Source organism: Ostrinia furnacalis, unplaced genomic scaffold (genome assembly GCF_004193835.3).
Source record: "Ostrinia furnacalis isolate ACB-3 unplaced genomic scaffold, ASM419383v2 OfSCF0643, whole genome shotgun sequence".
NCBI classification, from domain to species: Eukaryota; Metazoa; Arthropoda; class Insecta; order Lepidoptera; family Crambidae; genus Ostrinia; species Ostrinia furnacalis.
The window spans coordinates 256,225-274,951 of NW_021130882.1; the positions used below are offsets into that span (position 1 = coordinate 256,225).

An 18,727-nucleotide genomic window follows, 5' to 3' on the forward strand; every position below is an offset into this window, starting at 1 on the left:
TTGAATTGTAATGTTCTTGCCTAGTTTTGCATTTATGTTAGTTACGTACAATACGTTTGAAGTTGATACCATCGTATTTATGTATATTATTATTGTATTAAGGGTTTTGTTTGTTTTTTTTTGTCATTAATAGAAGTAAAATGTTGTAAAAAGTAAGCTCGTTGTATTTTATCAAATAAACACTTTTTAGTCCAACTGAAGCAATATAGTGAAGTTTTATTTACACCTTCTATAACCCAGAATATAAAAAAATCCTGAAAAACTGAAAACTTCAAATTTTTTATCATCCATAAATATTTATTGAACGTACCTAACAGTCCGTTTTAAAAAATAATAACAGTAACTTCAGAAGATCAGAACAATATGTTTTAATGTAGTTTCTTTTTTTTTTTAAATAAAGGAATGCTTTCTTTAAGTAAAAGGTGGCATTGCAAAATTCTATCCTGTACAAGGAAAAAGAAAACTAATTCAGAGAATAAATTCGGGACATTTGTCTTTAGATCTCGGGAAAAGGCACATAAAAACATAAGTAACTTTCAAAATTGTTTATTCATAAAAACTATAACTATCTACAACATTAACAACCTAGAGTTATTTACAAATTGTTACTCTCCACGTTTGTTCAACTTCTGGATACTTTCCTGATTCTTATAAATACATAGATCCATAAAAGTCAATGTCAATAACAAGCAGTGACCTAACATATCCCTTTCCAGTTCGTTTCTAGACCGAAAATCGGATTTTAGTTCTTCTGAAATGTATGCTTTTGGTAGAAAATTTTCTGTAGAACGGGCACTCATGTTTTGTAGCATCATTTCGACCGTCTGATCGGTAGACACTCGCTCGTTACCGACTAGTGTTCCGTACAGCCTAAAAAGAAATGTCAGATTAAATAAATCAAGAAAATTGACGTGTCTATTAATTTTTAAGTATTTTTAATACTTTTAAGTGATAAAAAAGTTTTTTGTCAGTCCATCAGTTTGTATTGCCTACACGCGTATAAAGCATAGTATACTTGGACGACGGAGCATCTGATTTCTTTCTACAATATTCATGTAGGTATGTATAAGAAACTATTAAAATATAGAGCCAAAAATATGGGTAGATGAGTATTGCTCACCTGTAGGGTAAAGATGGCCTTAGAAAATACACTTTGTGCTTAAAATTCTTCTCTATCTGACTAGTTTCTTCCTCCTCGTCGTCTTGAGCAACCCTGGAACAAATAAAACGGGTACAGGTAAAGTCCGGTCCCCGAGCACGTAGAATTTCGTCCAATGACCCCAAACTACCCATCCTTATCACTCGCGCGTAATTATATTGCTGTCGCGACTGTGCGACCGGCGGCCGCAGTGTGTGCGAGCGTGTTTGGCGACCGGACTTTAGGTCCTTTCAGATATAAGTAAAAATGAGGGCTATCGTATTACCACTCATCAGTTGGCGCCACTGTAAAGTAAAGTCCTGTTACTTGCTATAGTTCCAAAATACTGGACTGTCCTGTCGATGACATTGACAGTGGGGCGCCACCGTCAATACCGGATTGCTGGTTCAGATTTTTGCCATGTTGGAAACCATATAGTTGAACGATGGTAGCGCCCCCCTGTCATTGAGTTTGGCGGGACAGTTCAGCGTGGGTCATCTACATATAGTGCTAGTGGCTAAAACAGTGTCGCCAACTAGTGATCGCTGAAGCATTTGGAGGACTGTCACATTTGCACTCGCCAGGATGGCGTCACTTGCAGAGTAAAATCTTGTCACTCACTCTTGTGATGCCAATTATTAAGTTTAAAAGCGATAACTCTCATTAAATTAAATAAATGAAAAATTAAATCAAAACTCAAACCTTTTTCAGTTAATCACAGTAGCGTTATCTAGTGTCGTCATTTAAAAACAAAACGATACACATGCGTTTAGTAAACGTAGTCGCTAATAGATGGCGTTAAAGTAAGTTTAAGAAGTTCGAAGATTTTCAACTACCATCAGCATCACACTAACAGTGATATAAGATTTCACAAAAACCCAAAACTCATCTTTTAATAAAGGAAACTATATTATTATACATATAGTTTATCGGCGCGTAAAAAGCAGTAAGTGCCTACATAAAGCTATACATATGGACGCATGGTATTCTTTGATAATTCAGCAGCTGATAGTGTTAAGTTCTTTCTACTCACGTTATCTGGTTACTCCTAGCGTTGATCAGAGCCACGATCATCGAGATCATTTGTGACTTCTGAAGATTGACGGCAATGACCTTAGGGTTGTTGGGGTCACTTCCACCAGCTCGTAGTGTGGTGGCCTCTGCCTTCATCACGTAGATGTCGGCTTGGGGCAGTTTGTGGGTCACTTTCCATGCCTAAAAAAGAGAGGTTTGCTATTTGTGATATTACTGATATTATAATTTAATTTTATCAATATCATTTTTTTTTATGTGACGAGGCAAACGAGCAGACGGATCACCTGATGGTAAGTGATTACCGTCGCCCTAAACATCCGCAGACCCAGGGGCGTTACAGGTGCGTTGCCGGCCTTTAAGGAGAAGATACGCTCTCCTCTTGAAAGCATAAGCTAATAATGTGCACAACCTTCAGAAGGTCTTTATGTGCGCCATTTGATCTTAGTTTCCAACTGGAACCGCTGTTTGAATACTGCTGTTTTCTAATATAATAATAAGTTTACGTGAAATAGACAGCAGTTACCATTTTGTAAAGTTTGTGATAGAAAAATGTTCAAACCAAAACTGCAAAATAGTAAATAATTACAACGCCATCTGGCGGAATGATGTAAAAGTGACAAGTTAGTAAAGTGTTTCATCATAGATGTCGCTACGGAACCGCGAAACCTCGATAACACATTATGGGGCAAGAATAGTAAGCCGTAGAGGCTGATCCTGCTGAAATGATAATGATATTAAGATGACACAATATCATTCTAAGAAATACACGTTTCCAGAAATATTATAACCATTTGTTGAATTAACTGGAACTTAAATAACTTACAATTTGCATGATATCAGTAATCTGAAGCCTTTTCCCATCAGGATAGTCAATGCCATAGTAGTTCCAATTGACCACCTCATAGTTTTCCTTGTCTATTAGCGTCCAACACACTGAGTTCACTGACACATAAACTGCCAAGACTGTTCGGCATTTCTAGAAGTAAACGATTTATTAACAATACTATGAGAAACATAGTGTTTGAGAAACACTGTATCCATTTTTTATGAAAATCCACAGGTACTATATTTTTAAAAAATCTTAAGAAACATCACCTGCCAGCACGTAATGCATAAAGTAGAAGGCAAAATAACACATTATTTCATAGATGTTAGAAACAAATTCACCTGTCTTTTTTACTTACTGGAGAACGACAACGTGGTTAAAGGGCTAAAAAGAAACCACGTAATTTAAGAAGACAGCTTAGGCATAGGCCAGCTGCTCTTTAATAATAAAATGACACTCAACATATCTGATTATAGTCTGGCGACTGATTGCAGAAATCATTACCATAAAAAAAAAATCACCTGTCTAGTAGACTCATTCAGTGTCGGTTGTAATATCTGGCCTTTAATTTTACTACTGGCCTTTGGAACTGTTGGTGGTTCACTCGGTCCATCTAATATACTATCAAACAGTTTTTTGGCACTTTTGTCTGAGAACCCATCTATCAAGTGTATGTCAGAGATAGATTTTAAGCCACCATAAGTATCCTTCCACTGGGAAACCTTTTTTATTCTAGATTTTGGTATTTCATACCTAGAAAGGAATAAATTATGGATATTAACAATCTTGGAAATTTTACTCTGCACTATTCAGTTCCAAAATAAGCAAAACTTGCATTAGTAAAAATAATTTATGTTGGTAGGTTGTTGTTGTTCAGGTAATTTTAAGGTTAACTCTGAAGTTCAATTTGTTTTAAGTGGCCTAAGAAACCACTTCAGAGAAGAATGATTAGTTAAAGTCAGGATTATTTTCCATTATTAAATTGTTAGTATGTTATAATTAATTACCTAGACAGCATGTTATTATCGGCTTCATTGATAACCTGCAGGATTTTTTCTTTCTGTTGTTCTGTATACGTATTATCTAGTGCTTGGCTGAATAAGCGATGAGGCAAGATCACTGAGTAACGGTTTAATGCCTTGATGGTCTGAAATCATGGTAGAGATCACTAAAGATGATTTAAAAATAAATTAGCTTATGAAATATAGAACAGTAGAGATAAAAAGAAATTCAACCGTTTTAGACTGCACCAGCATGCCAAGAAACATCTTAAATGTTTTATTTTTTTGCCTCTTCTAAAAACATTTCATTTAAATTATTCACTTCACTAATTATTTACAAAAAACTGGAATTTCATATGAACCGTTCTGTTTGTTTACAAATAACACGATGACATTTCACAATGACAGTGAGTGACAGAAGAGAGACATTTTTTTAATTTCTTAGGACTCAAAGATTTCATGTTTATTCTCTGAGTCTATTCTATTGCTTATTTATTATTTAAGAATTTAATTAAATTGTGTTTTTTACGTAGAACGACTTATTTTTAATTAAGTTTATTTGCAAAATACATATCACAATGATTTTTATTATTAGGTAAAATTCCACTTCCAGTCTGTTAGCGCCATCTTACAATATTTGTAGAAACTTCGTTCAGACTGATCCTCGCGGCCTCGGTTCGGATTTCGGAATTATCGCTTTTACGTGTGAAAGTCATCTTGTATTACTAGTAAGATAATACTATACATAAATAATCGTGTTATTGTTCATTAACTACAATAGAACGGACAGAGCTTTGAAAATTCCAATACGGATAGTAAAATATAACAATAATAAACTAGTACGTTTATTTTCTTATTTTGTGTTAGTTCAACATCAGCATAACAGATGTCATTACTAAACTCGAGATCTTGGTTTGATGTTACAAAATAAAGAAAGGGTAGTATGAGAAATAAATTTTAATTGAATAGTATTCATTTTAAATAGAAGTGAAGTGAACTTACAAATTATTATGGAACATTGACGCTAGGTTTCAAAGAGAGACGGTTAAAAATATGACCCTTTTGAACCGGAAGAAGCTACTATAGTTCTGAAGTTCCCTTTTAATTCCAATTATTTTTGAATTTATTTTGGAACATCAGTTTTTCTAATCTGGACTGGCCAGTTGAATGAATAGTGTGAAAATGACAGAAAAAGTAAAAGTTCTTTAAACAGTTGACTGTTTCTGTCAAAAATCAATACAAGAAGTGGAAAAGCTAAATATAAAGCACCCAAGATTTGAAAAAATCGATAAGATCTAAAAGATTATCTTCAAAATTATTTAATTACAAAGTGGAAGAACTTACAAGATTTAAGACTACCTACACAGACGTATCTTCTGATTTGAAACAATTATTGATGTAAGTTGTGAGGTTATGTGAATATTTGCCTCTATCTATCTCGCTCTAACTCGCGACTTGACATTCAACAAAATGGCGGCCGGTCCCTCGCTCCCCGGTCGCTAGCGTGAGACAGTCGGGGAATGTTTTGTTGTGCATTTCGCTATCTTCGCCGCGCGGAGCAAGGTCGGAAAGAAGAAGCGCTGCGCCAGCTGATTTTGTTGAGAACTGTCTGGACATCACCTGCAACTTCTGGAGGTGAGTGTACCTACTAACGATGTTTTTTTTTTTATTTCAGCTTGCCATCTCCATTTTATTTTTGGTCATTCTTCTTTTGAAAATATTCTTCTTTTACACGAGATGAAAGAACATGGGTTTTCAGACTTTAGGGGTATTTCTCTAAAACAGGTTAATGATACCTGCTTATTTATTAATATCTAGGTATTTTTCTAGTCAGTCGAAGTTTTCTAGAAAAATATATTATTATAGGATATACCAAATTGTACCTTATAAAGAAGCAATAAAGCACAATTTTCCATGCGCTGAATCAGCTCGAGTAGAAAATGAGAACTTTATGAACAATACGATATTGAAAAGGAAGACAAAAATATAAAATAAACTAATTTATTAAAAATGATCACAACAAACAACTAGTCATTGCTGGACTTGAAGTTGGATTGGTTGTATGAAACGCCTACATGGCAACGTCGACGAATAATAATTTACTTTGGTACCTATCGGCACGGACGCGCTGTTGCCGCTCTTCCTACGAGCAATTTATTTCGTACATACAGGTCTAGATAAAATTCAGGTAACTCTTGACTAATGGAACTGCCTGACATTGCCAGTTGATAACATGAATGGGATTTGACAGCTGTCAATCCCATGCTGCAGCAGTTCTGTAATGTGTGCGAATTTATTCAACTCTCATTGTCGTTGCCGTACTAGCTAGACGCGTAAGCGTAAACGACATTACAGCGAAGTTCATCATTCCGCTACGTTGCCAAACCGCTTTAGTTTCGTGCTAGTCTGAACTCTGAGCACTGGTAGTGGGATTTAGGCTATCCGTCTATCGATCAAGATTTGACTAGCTAGTTCTATCTAGCCTGGTATTTTTTTAGTTTCTTTGTATCTATTTCTTATCCGCAAATGTTCATAAGTTACAACATCGCAAAATTCTATTTTTGCAGCAAATATCAATGCTCGGTTCACCTTGTCTAGGTTTCTTCTGAACTTTTTGTATTATGTACTACAAGGATGGATGATGCATTATCATTAGCGAAATTATTCTTTCTTTTGATGAATGCTGAAGCTGATCAATGTTGCTTGCCATGCCTTTGTTTGTATTAATGTCCAAGCGGGTAAAGGAAAAATCATATTATGTTTTTTTTTCTGGTCAACTGGTCACCTAGTTGGTCGAACATTTTCTATCATAAATCGGAAATATTGAAGAACCTGTTACTTATTATTTTCTTTAATTAGCTCTTTATTCAGCTACGGGTCAATCGTCCCTTCCTCGACAACAAAACTACAATGTTTTTTATGTTTCAATTCTGCCAGATTGATAGAAGAATGCAAGGTATTCGTTTTCTTCTATGGGCTAGATATATTACTATTGGTTTTTGTCAAACGGTGCCAAGGGAGTTAAATCCCATAACTAGATTCCTCATTCTGTACCGCTCTTTGCAGAAGTCTCTTAATACTTCTGTCCGCGAGGCATCTGTATTGTTTCCGATCCATCGAATGTTTACTACAGCGGAAACTCAAAAGATTCGTCTCGCGTAGTTCAACGCCGGCAATGTATCCACACTGATTTCATAGACACACTTTTCGCAGTGCCTTGGCTGTGGAGTATGTGGTGTGTGATAGTGATATGACAGCGCCATTGATTTAGGCATTCGGAATTGAAATAATTACTCTTGCATTAATCATTGTAATTTCTATCGACATTAGTTCATTAGTGATGGGACATTATAGCCGGATTATATTGTTTCGAACTAGGTCATTGATATGCCTTCATCATAAGTAAATTTTATTTATCATCGGCACTATTTCTATTACTGTCTTATCATTACTAAAATTCCGATTTAGGTGCATGTTATTTGTAAAGATTATTTTAGTACCAAACCGTCATTATATTTTAGGACCCTACTTTCTGTTCCTATGTCTTCAGATCTTCAGTTTTTTTGAGACCTGTTAATATAACATTCTTGATAATTAACCTTGAAATCACAGTAGGGAACTTAGGCGATTTTACCGGGTGCGAAATTGCTCAATCAAGGATGAATGCTACAAATATTGATGTATTTTGCGTATTCTGCTTCTCATTACCATAAAATGTTGCTGATTTTATGAGAAAAAATGACTTTATGCTCGACCCTTCTATTTTTGTGATGACGTTACGTTGACGTACGCTTGCTCGGCACCGCTCGTAAATGCTCGGCTACTCTCGGTAGCCAGTCGAACGACCCACTCGACTTGAACGCGGTGCTAAGGAAGAGCGGCAACGTCGCATATTCGCGATAACTAGGTACGACGACGCCATTTTGTCGGATTAAAACATTTATAAAACCGCATATCTGCTGTAAATAACTACATAACCAGCCTTATTTTTGAAATTCTAGAAGATTTAAGACTGCACAAGACAGTCTAACTATTCTGAAAAAGAGTTACATAGGGAAGTACTAATTTCGTACTACCTACTTACCTAACGTTGATTTTTTTAGGATACCTAAAAAAATCAACTAACTAATTCAGATATTTGTGATACTAAATTATTATTTCCTTTCCCAAAGAAAACTTAAAACATCAAGTTTAAAAGAGATAGAGTCAATTACCTATGGAAATACTAAATTTATTAATAAACAATAATAATAATAATGAGGTCAAAAAGAAGACTGTATTAAATTAGATCCATTTGTCAACAACAGAAGTAGAACGCAAGAGAATGACTCGCTGGGGAAACGTGCCCTCGCTTCGCCTCGACATACTCGTGTTTAAAGTACAAACTCAACAGAGTAGTTTACGCGTCAGAGAATGTCGCGCCACGTTCAGCGAATCGATTTCGCTTTTCTCGTCTCTCGAGCGGTAACATCCGTATATCGGTCTCTCTCGTACATCGACTACCACCTCACTCTAGGCCTAATGATGCAATCTCTGCGCTCGGCATGCTCTGTGATTATTTTAGTTCGTATTCCCTCCACAATACTAGTGTCGCTACGCTACAATGTGTCCGCCATTTTCTTCTCTCTCTTTCTGCGTGTTGTCAGTACAGTTAAAACCGCGTAGATGAACGCTCGTCCCGTGTTAGTGTTTACTTCTTGATCACTCTTCTTCTTCTGGACTCGTGCTCGAAGTTTAGGTATGTACCTACTTGTGTACAGTCGATAGCAGCGGTGCTTATGGTGTTTTGTTTTTGTGACGTTTATACTATTTTTATTATCATTTGAACGTTTATTTATAATCCCATTTTGATGTTCTTTTACGTTAAACTCTAGTGAGAGACATCGATGTTCTGAATTTTCATAGTTGTTTTTTTTACTGTGAATACGCGTTGATATCGGTATTGCTTTGTTTCTTAATAAAGGAAGGCAATTTGTAAACCGTTTTTAGAGGAAAATACACTTTTTTGAAGTGTTTTTTTTATTTAATAATATTTGTTTAGAAAAAGGTCGTCTTATTTCGTGTCATTTTATCTAAAACCGGTGCCATCGCTCCTGAGTCAGGATTCCTGACACTGGTGGGATGTGGAAGTAACCCATTTAAACCGGATCACCACGCCCGGCAAAAAAAAACTAAATGGGGTTATGTTTTTGGTCTATCAGCTGTTCATTTTGTTGACATTCATTTTTTCTTTGACTATTGAGTAACAATTTTATTGATGTTTTGATTTATTTATGTTTTCTAATAAATGTTTTAATTTTCACGTTATTCACTAGGAATTTTATTTGATTTCTAGTTAGCTGTTTTACACTACTATTTTCAACTTTGCGTTAATGAAAATACAGCTATGGCTGCTGACTCTACCATTACCGATTCATATTGAATTTGATTTGTAAAGTAGTCCTTATGTTTATCGCGGTAAGGTTCTTTCCTGGTGCGTGACTATTATAATGTTTTTTCTCATTAGCCTACCTACTTCAGAAGACTGATCATGTCTAATGAGATTGTCACTTGTCACCTTATCACTGTATTTATTTTTTTTTTATTCCCCATTTCTAGGGTGTTTTATCTTCCGAATGCCATTAGTATTTCTTTATTATATTCTCGTCGAAACGATGTTTTTCTTATATTTCGACTTTTTGAGAATCATGAACTTATTCAATCGGTTGCCAAATGGACGGTTTCTGGTTCCGTTCAATAGCCCTAAGTTCTGTCTTCCACCTTCACCTCGTTTCATTCTAGCGAGTATCCGCAAACGCTAGGCATCTCTTTCGCACTCGCGTGGCAATGCGCACCCGGAGTGCGATGGGTAGCGCTGTATGTCGGCTCCGTCTTCTGGCGAGTTGGCGTTCAGCTGTACACAGTATACCGAGTGGGGAATTTATTCCGGTATTATCACACCGACCGGCCGCCATTTTGAGATCTTTCGTGAAGCACTGCGCGTTTAGTTCTTTTCTATCGTTTGGAAATGTATTAGGTATGAAAGAATGATGAGATTGAATAGAACGGGTGAATTATTTTTCCACACGCGGTGCCGAAACTGTTTTTAAAATTTTCAAAACGATGCATCATTATAATAAAAAAATGGATAACCTTCGATTTTGGCAATATTAGATTTGTGGATATCTTTGAACATTCGGATGCCTGTTGCCTGTGGTAACGGCGAAGTCTGTTCAGTTGAGATTTTGACTGCTGGCTGGGGCTCACTTGTTCCATAAGAGCCTATTTTTTATCAATTGACCGACCCCATTAATGCTTGTAGGGGCATTGCCCTCAAAAACATCAGTAATCATTTACTTTTTAGTAATTGAATTATTCATTCAGGTACGACGATTCTCTGTAGTTCTGGATCGGAATCTATGATTGAGTCTGTTTTAGGGAGTAAAATAATATTAAATTCTTTCAACCACCCGAGTAAAAAAATGTCTTGTCTAAATCATCGAAAAAATTGCATTATCTGTTCTTTCTATTTTTTAAACCCTCGAGGGGTCACCCTTGCATGGCTGCCAAACTATCATTTTGTAGGCATTTCATATTGTCTCTCTTAGCCAACGTTGAATAGAACACTTCTTTAGTTTATTTAGCGTTATGCTTCGTTCAATGCCGTGTTATTTTTTTAGTTTTACTTTCTCAGCGCACGGATTGGTGTTAAAAAGACTTGCTTGAGAGGTTGGTTCAGAACGCGTCTTGATGTTAAGGTCTTCATTTTTACTTTACCGAAGATTCATAATATTTTACTAAATCTGCACACATGCAGAGTACAGACAAGAATTATTTGTAAATAAACAGTACTCACCTACACATTTATCTTCAGACGAGAGAGACAACAACTTTACTCTTAGATCATCATCTTTCTTTGGGGATACCATTATTGAATTGAGCTGTTATAAGTTACGATAATTAATTTCAGCTATTTCCTCATCATTGGGTATGAAGATACCTATAGTTTAAAAATGGAAGATATCCCTACACTAAACAGTGAAGTTTTTCGAATTTTTAATTAATTATTGATCCTCCACTATCAGTAACTAGTCCAAAAGTTTTGTCGTTAGTCAATTTATTTTTGTGCGCTTACGTATCCCTATCTTCCCAAGAAAAACCAGCTATTTAATTCGAACTGATCCTGTTAAAAACTTCGATTTTGTCGTAGGTGGTATAACTTCATTGATTCACATTATTCTTGGGTCTTCATTTAATTCCAATCCCTTATATTCCTGGGTTTCTAAATTGATATTTCCAGCCTGAGTGTCCTCATCTTCTACTCAAGGATGAATGAAGGAACCGGGCCATTGTCAGGGTCATGTTTTAGTTAAGTAACGACTTTTATTTAATGCCTTTTTATTGATTTAAGTACCCTTTCGTTATTAATTTGCACTATTTTGTTGGCCCGAGTTGACATTTGGAATTCAAATTCGAATGAGTCATTCAGAGATACCAAGTGAAGTCAATAATTGCCTAATTTAAAAATTACGAGCGAGCTAAAATCAGTTTTTCGAAATGCGTCACTAACACGCCCACCTATTGCAGATTTGCAGTGTTACAGTCAAAACTCATAATTGATCAAAACCACTTTTGACTGCAAAAATCAGTCGACGACGACGACTTTGTTGGCCCGAGTTGACATCTGGAATTCAGATTCGAATGAGTCATTCAGAGACACCAAGTAAAGTCAATAATTGCCTAATTTAAAAATTACGAGCGAGCTAAAATCAGTTTTTCGAAATGCGTCACTAACACGCCCACGTATTGCAGTGTTACAGTCAAAACTCATTATCGGTCAAAACCACTTTTGACTGCAAAAATCAGTCAAAAGTGGTTTTAACTGATGCCCTTGAAATCGGTCAATATCACTTGACTGATTTTTGCAGTCAAAAGTGGTTTTGACCAAGGCCGTTAGTCAAAACCACTTTTGACCACGAAAAATCAGTCATAACAGTCCGTGAAAAAGTGGTTTTGACTGTAACAGCAGTTTTGGATGCTAAATTATAGATGACCCACGCTGAACTGTCCCACCAACAGTGTTGTTCCTGACAAATTTAGGGTTGCCGTATTCTAATTCTAAAATTGCCGGATTTTTAAGGAAAAGTAAGAAAATTGCCGTATTGTATAAAATGTTTATTTGAAAGGTTTAAATTAAAAAAAGACAAGTGATGTATTATGTACTATGCGTATACTACTTTTAAACTTACTTATTTTATTCTTCACTTTTTAAGGTTTTGAATAATTTAGTCCAAGAACCTACCCGAATAAAAGTGAAGAATCTACCAAAATGAGGAAATAACGATTTTAGACAATAAAATCTCAGAGATAAGGTTGCATTTTTGGCGTTTCTTTTCGTGGCGCTTCTACTTCATCTATGGTTTACAAGTTTTTGCGTTTCATTAGACGAAATATTTATTTTTTGTTTACTAAAACTCATGAAAAACTCATAAAACTCTACTTTACTCAATTGCCGTATATTTTGATACGGTAATCAAAGTGCTGCCGTATACCGTATTTATGGTGCCTAAGATGCCTGAATGCCGTATATTACGGCAATTGCCGTATCAAGAACAACACTGCCCACCAAACTCAATGACAGGGGGGCGCTACCATAGTTCAACTATATGGTTTTCAACATGGCAAAAATCGGAACCAGCGATCCGGTATTGACGGTGGCGCCCCACTGTCAATGTCATCGATAGGACAGTCCAGTATTTTGGAACCTTAGATATAAATAAATGAATGTCAGACGTCACTTTATTTTACATCGAAGTGTACCGTCAGCAACAGACAAATATATTTTTTTGTAATTTAGCCCCTGTAAACTGTATAAGAATTAAGATCATACAGTATTTTTACTAAAAATGGTTTGACATTGTTTTGCTTACTTACAAAAAATGATTGTGTTTTTTTAAAGTAACCATGGGTTATTTTTATAATTTTTCAGATATTTCTATTATTAGGAAAACCTTCATAAAAATAGCCACAAAATATCTGGGATTTGTGGCTATTTTTATGATGGTTTTCCTTAAAAAGTTTCCAGGTGGTTAGGTAACATTCTTTATTTTTTAATTGCTCACTCTTTGTCTTTTGTCTTAGTAGGGTGCGAAGAGATGGGTTAAAAATGCTTAGAGTTATTCTCAAATTGACTAATCGTGTTAAAAAATAATAAAAATAAAAATCCTCGCTGGTTATTTTGTTAGTTTGTGATCGGTTGGCTAACGATTTGCTTTAGCTCATGCTTTAGCAAGGTTTTTTCTATCAACCGTTCGCGGCGCTACAGAGACTATTGAGTTTTGTGACTTGTCAACAGATGGCGCTGTTGGAATATTTTACGATTTGACAATGTCATCGCATTTTGTTTTCCAATGATATTATAACGTCAGTTTTGACTGTGGTTTTGACAGTATTTTATGTTTGAAAATACGTCAAAATTGTTATGAAAAATAAGAAATCTGCCTAAATAATTTGGCTTTTTAAAAGACAATCGCTTATAACTTTACTGTAACCTATCTATTTAAATTTAGAAGACAAAATCATACTGTTTTGGTGTGAATTTGGGTGCAAAAGGCAAAATGAAAAAGGCAGGTGGTACCTATAAAAGAATATTCAGTTTTTGGGGTTCCGTAGGGTTCTGTTATAAACCTTTATAATATCTAGTCAAGTAAAATTAGTAATAATTATTAAGCGTACTTCTTTTTGTACCTTAGCTCCCTTACCACAAAAAGATAAACGCGCGTTGGACACTACTTTTGAATTTAGTTGTCTTTTAGTATGGAAATGTCATTCTAAACAAGTGTTCAACCCGCGTTTGATTTTTTTTTTGGTAAGGCCCCAAGTTTTTACTTTTTCAAAAGATTGTTATTATTACTTCCTTTTTTCTTTACTTGCCTGTATTGTATTACCTAAGCGGCATCTTTAAATAAACTGAAATTAAGTAGGTAGGTATTCACATTATACATGGCAGAAAACTAAAGCCAAATGGACTTGGTCATTTTTTTATTTTTATTTTTCAGTTAACATTTCTAATAAAATATTTTTAAGTTATGCCATTACATTGATTCAAAGGATTTTATTTTATTTTGATTTTTACTTTATGAATAGCTAGGTTTTTTATTCATGATTTCTAAGTGTTGTATATGTTTTTTATTGTCCAATTGTATACAATCTCTATCAATGGATGAAGCAGAATATCTGTAATCTTACTTTACTAATTATCTTCTAAGTAATAAAAATATTTTTCAACTATTGTGTAACATTTTTTTTCTCTTATTTTTTCAGATTTTTCTCCATCTCCAATGAAGACGACTAAAATATACAATGCAATTGATATTAGAAACTGAAACCAGTGCAGACATAAATTTGAAAATGGCTACTATTGAGGAGTCCTTGGATACAACCCTTAAAGATTCCATTGAAAGCCTTAAAAACGACATTTGTAATGGAAACAAGGAAAATATTGAGGGCCAGAAAAACATTATAACAAGTGAACCAGATACTCATGATGAGGAGCTTAAAGAAAACTCTGAAGATCTGCCAGAACTGCCATCTACTGCCAAAAATACTTCATCAGAATTAGAAACAAATAATGAACAGCCTGAAGTAGCTTCTACTACTGAAAAAACAAGTCCAGAAAATGGTGATTTAGATTTAAAAACTGAAGAGAAAGGAGAGAACAATGTAAATTCTTATGAAAAAAGCCATAGCAATGGCATAACAACTGAGGATAATTTTAATGGTGATAAACAAAAGTGTGAAGAAAATTGTGCACCAGTAAAAATGGATACTGAGGAGGATAATATAATAGTTAATGGTTTTGATAAAGAAGAAGTTGAAGATATTAGCTTAAGTAGTAAAAAAGAAACAGTTGAGGATGCTGAATGTGTCAAATTGGAAAATGATGTCGAATTACAAAAAGCATTAGATGTTTTAGAGACTGAAATGAAAGTGGACAGTGTCAATAATGATGCTGAAACAATTAATTCGGATGATTCAGTTAAAATCATTGAAACTAAGACCTCTGAAATATTAGATGACGTTGATGAGGACATCTCTGAGATGGCGCTAGAAGTGGACAAAACTATTTCAGAGATGAAAATGCAAATTGATGATGATATCTTAGATAATATTAGCCCTGATGAAAATGTATCTGAAGATGACATTTTAATTAATGAAGATGAGTCAGATAATGTTTCTTTAAAGAAAGATGACACTTCCAGTGTGGTGCAAGCTGAATCAAAGTGTGATGTTGCAGTTTCGCCTAAAAATATAGTAGATCTTAATACAGCTAAAGACAATAAAAAAGCATCGGATGATAAATTGGTAGTTGAATCAGAAAAAAGTGAAACTGTGCCCGAAGTAGTCGACGAGAAAACTAGCAATGAAGTCCCAGAAATAAGTAAAGAAGTTGAGACGAATGCTGATATTGAAAAGCCCGACGATACACCAGAACCTGTAGCCTCAGTAGCGGCCAATACGAAGGTTGATGAAGTCCAAATTGACGATGATGTTATCCAAATTGATTCAGAACAAGACAGTGAAGTGTTAGAAAGTAGCAAAGAAACTGTGAATGATGTTGCTACTGAACCAGAAAAAGTGGTTAAAAGTGTTTCCGAGATAGTTGCTGAGAATGACAAAATTATAAAAGATGCGGATTCTTCTGTCACTGTCGCAAAAGAGAGCACTGAAAATGAGTCAGTTAAAATTGACTGCGATGTAGTGGATGAAATAGTTCAAGGCTTGGATGAGAAAGTCGAAGTATTGGATGTAGATGAAATTAAGGAGGTATCAAAAGTTGACGAGCAACCACAAAAGATTAATGAGAGCGATGACGTAACACAAACAGTAAAAGCAGAGGAAACTAAAAAATCTACAGTCTTGAAGCTTTCCAACACACTGGATATTCTATCTGATGATGATGAAGACCTAGCTCCACAAGCTCCAAAAGAACCTGCGAAAGATCAAAAGACAGCTGAAACAACACCAATGGAGAAGCAATGCATTAACATCGAAGATGACGACGATATCATGCTAATAGATGACACAGAAGTTAGTAAGGACACCAAAGCTGAGTCGGCTCAGCCTATGGAAACAGAAGTAACAAAAGAAGATAAACCAACGGAATGTACAATTGATTTAGAAAATGGAGAAAGTATTGAAACAACTAAAATTGAAGATGTCGTTGACGAGGTTCAAAAAGGTATGTAATGGTAATCAAGTTCAAATAAAAACTTACAATTTGTAATTACACTTTTCTAATAACGAATTGTTTTATTTTTTCAGATGCGACTGAACCTATTTCTGAAGTCAAAGCCCCAAGCAAAGAGCTGGATGTGAGTGAATCAATCACAGAACCAAATGTAGAAGACAAAAAACCGGCTAAACCTCTGCTACCTGAAAATTTCCTAAAATCTTGTAAGAAAAACTTGGCTGACATGACAAGAGATGAATTGGAAGAATTTTGTGTTGCGAAAATTGTGGAGAGCATTGTGGACAGAAGCAATATGGGCGAAATAAAAAGAATGTTGAAATCAATGAGCCAGAGCATTGACGAGTACAAGAAAAAATCGCTAATGCTTTGCAAGCAGAATAGAGATCTCCAACTTGTTCTAAAATCTATTCAAGAAGAACAAAAAAAGAGGCCTGGTTCTGCTATCACTCCATTGAAAATTACTAGATCTGTGGGTATGCAAGTGTTGATGACTGAAAAAAGTCAAGGTGGAAAAAAGAAGCCTCCTAACAGCAACACCACCCAGCCGCCACCACCGACTCCCAATAGGAATCCTAGAACTCCGACTCCAAGTCTTCGACCACAGAAGCCAGCCAGCACTCAGCCAATACCAGTGCCGCGTCTTGTTCCAGCTGCTGCTAATCCAGTGGCAAAAAGTCCGATAGCGCAGAGCAGTCCCGTTAAACCTCAATTTCCGAACGGAGCAAGGATGTCGCCGCCAGTTCAAAAGGCCGAGAAGAGACCACACAACCGGGTACAGTCCGTCACGGTCGACTTGACTGATGATGAGCCCCCTGCCAAGGTGACGCCTAGAAGCTCCCCCGCGCCCCCTGTCAGACTGGTTTCCCCTCAGAATCTACTGGCGTCGAGACCACAATTGAACCAATCTATCAACAGTCCCAGAAAAGTGTACATACCTATTAGTGGGCCTCAAGGACAAATCCGGCCTGGACAAACTATCATGTTGAAATCTGTGCCTGCACCAGGTAAGTTACATTTATAATATTTTATGATTAAACAAATGACTTCATGACATTATTCTTATGTCAAAAATAATGTGGTACTATGTTTGATTGATTCTAACTAATGTTTCAGGTCCAAGGCAAAGATGTAATATACCAAATTTAACAAGAGCGCCAGCGCCAAATGTGGTTAGAACCCGAGTCCAGACCAGGCACCCTGCGCCGTTGCCCGACGCCATGAAGCAGTACCAACCGCCCAATTGGAAAGCGCTCCCACCAGCGCCTGATCTGAAATTGTCCAAAGTTGAAAATGGAATAGTCATCTCATGGAAGATCGAGGGCTATCAAGTAGACAGTTACGAGGAAATAGCTAGCTACCAACTGTACGCTTACCAAGAGACGAGTTCGCCACCAAGTACAGCTTTATGGAAAAAAATTGGCGATGTGAAAGCCTTGCCGTTACCCATGGCGTGCACGTTGACTCAGTTCATGGCAGGGTTCAAATATTATTTCGCCGTTCGAGCGGTTGATGTCAGATCTCGACTTGGTCCCTTTAGTCTGCCCGGAAGTATACTTCTCCTGAATAAAATGTAAGACTGATTATAATATCTGGTAATGTTATTTGATGCTTGCAATGTCATACATTGTAACCGCGAATACGAGTGGAACTTGGAAGTGATAGAAATATTTGTTTAGTTATTTATTGATCTTATTTGTACAGTAGGGGATTATTTAGTGTTTTATGTGTCAGATGTTGGTAACTTGGATAAAGTCGCTGTTGTAAAGCAATAATGGTTCCTGGTTTTTCAATTCTCAAGATTTACTAATTATAATGTCAAGTCAGGGAGTAAAATTTTTATGTAGATTTGTTGTATTGCTAATTATTACTTACCTAATTTGTTAGTGATAATTTCATTAGGTTACAATATTGTAGGGTAATTTGTCATGCGATCCTGTAGTGTAAATATTCCTAAAATGTAATATGTTTCATTAGGTCTCTATAGTCACGTATAATAAGCGCATATTTTACATAATAACATTGATTGTTGTCAAAACCATTACATGTTATTGGAAAGAAATTAGATAGGCAATTGATCGTACTCAATTTAGCCAATTCAAAACATTTTCAGTTTAGTACTTGATATTAAAATTTTAAAATATCCAAAATGAATATTTGTGTATTATTTCATTTCTACTTACATTCCCTTTTATTTTAAATAAAACTAATCACTTTTACGCGCGATTGAAGCTATCTGGAACACTGGATCACGACTGGATGATAGTTAACATCAGCTTATTTTATGTGAATAAACAGATCAAAATTAAAAATATTTTGCTTCAGAAATTCCTCAAGAAATTCAGAACCGCGCACGATCAGAAACTTTGAATATAGGCTTTACTGCCATCTATCCAGTATCCAATGTACTGTAAAAGCTGTGGTAAAAGTGCGGGTCCTCGGGCGCATTGACATTGATCCAACATACAAAAAAAAAATACAATTTGGTAGCTATTTGG

The 18,727-nt window shown here is 35.7% G+C and overlaps 2 protein-coding genes across 5 annotated transcripts; one reads left to right on the forward strand and one right to left on the reverse strand.

Annotated features, from left to right (window-relative positions):
- Window positions 1-552: 552 nt before the first annotated feature.
- On the reverse strand, window positions 553-4,394 carry LOC114366635 (uncharacterized). Of its 3 annotated transcripts, none has more exons than XM_028323565.1 (7): window positions 4,235-4,394; window positions 4,007-4,146; window positions 3,521-3,752; window positions 2,997-3,149; window positions 2,172-2,353; window positions 1,121-1,213; window positions 553-870 (listed from the first exon to the last, which is right to left on the reverse strand). In XM_028323565.1, the coding sequence occupies exons 1-7, from the start codon at window positions 4,265-4,267 to the stop codon at window positions 606-608; spliced, it is 1,098 nt and encodes a 365-aa protein (XP_028179366.1). In that variant the 5' UTR covers window positions 4,268-4,394; the 3' UTR covers window positions 553-605. The 3 variants fall into 3 exon arrangements, with proteins under 3 accessions (XP_028179366.1, XP_028179368.1, XP_028179367.1); XM_028323567.1 differs by having other exon boundaries at window positions 566-870; window positions 4,007-4,167; XM_028323566.1 differs by lacking the exon at window positions 2,997-3,149 and having other exon boundaries at window positions 566-870.
- A 614-nt stretch (window positions 4,395-5,008) lies between these two features.
- On the forward strand, window positions 5,009-18,319 carry wde (Fibronectin-III type domain-containing protein windei). Of its 2 annotated transcripts, none has more exons than XM_028323563.1 (4): window positions 5,009-5,635; window positions 14,303-16,220; window positions 16,304-17,236; window positions 17,346-18,319. In XM_028323563.1, exons 2-4 carry the CDS (start codon window positions 14,342-14,344, stop codon window positions 17,804-17,806), a joined length of 3,273 nt encoding a protein of 1,090 aa, XP_028179364.1. In that variant the 5' UTR covers window positions 5,009-5,635; window positions 14,303-14,341; the 3' UTR covers window positions 17,807-18,319. The 2 variants fall into 2 exon arrangements, with proteins under 2 accessions (XP_028179364.1, XP_028179365.1); XM_028323564.1 differs by lacking the exon at window positions 5,009-5,635 and adding an exon at window positions 8,608-8,738.
- Window positions 18,320-18,727: the final 408 nt, after the last annotated feature.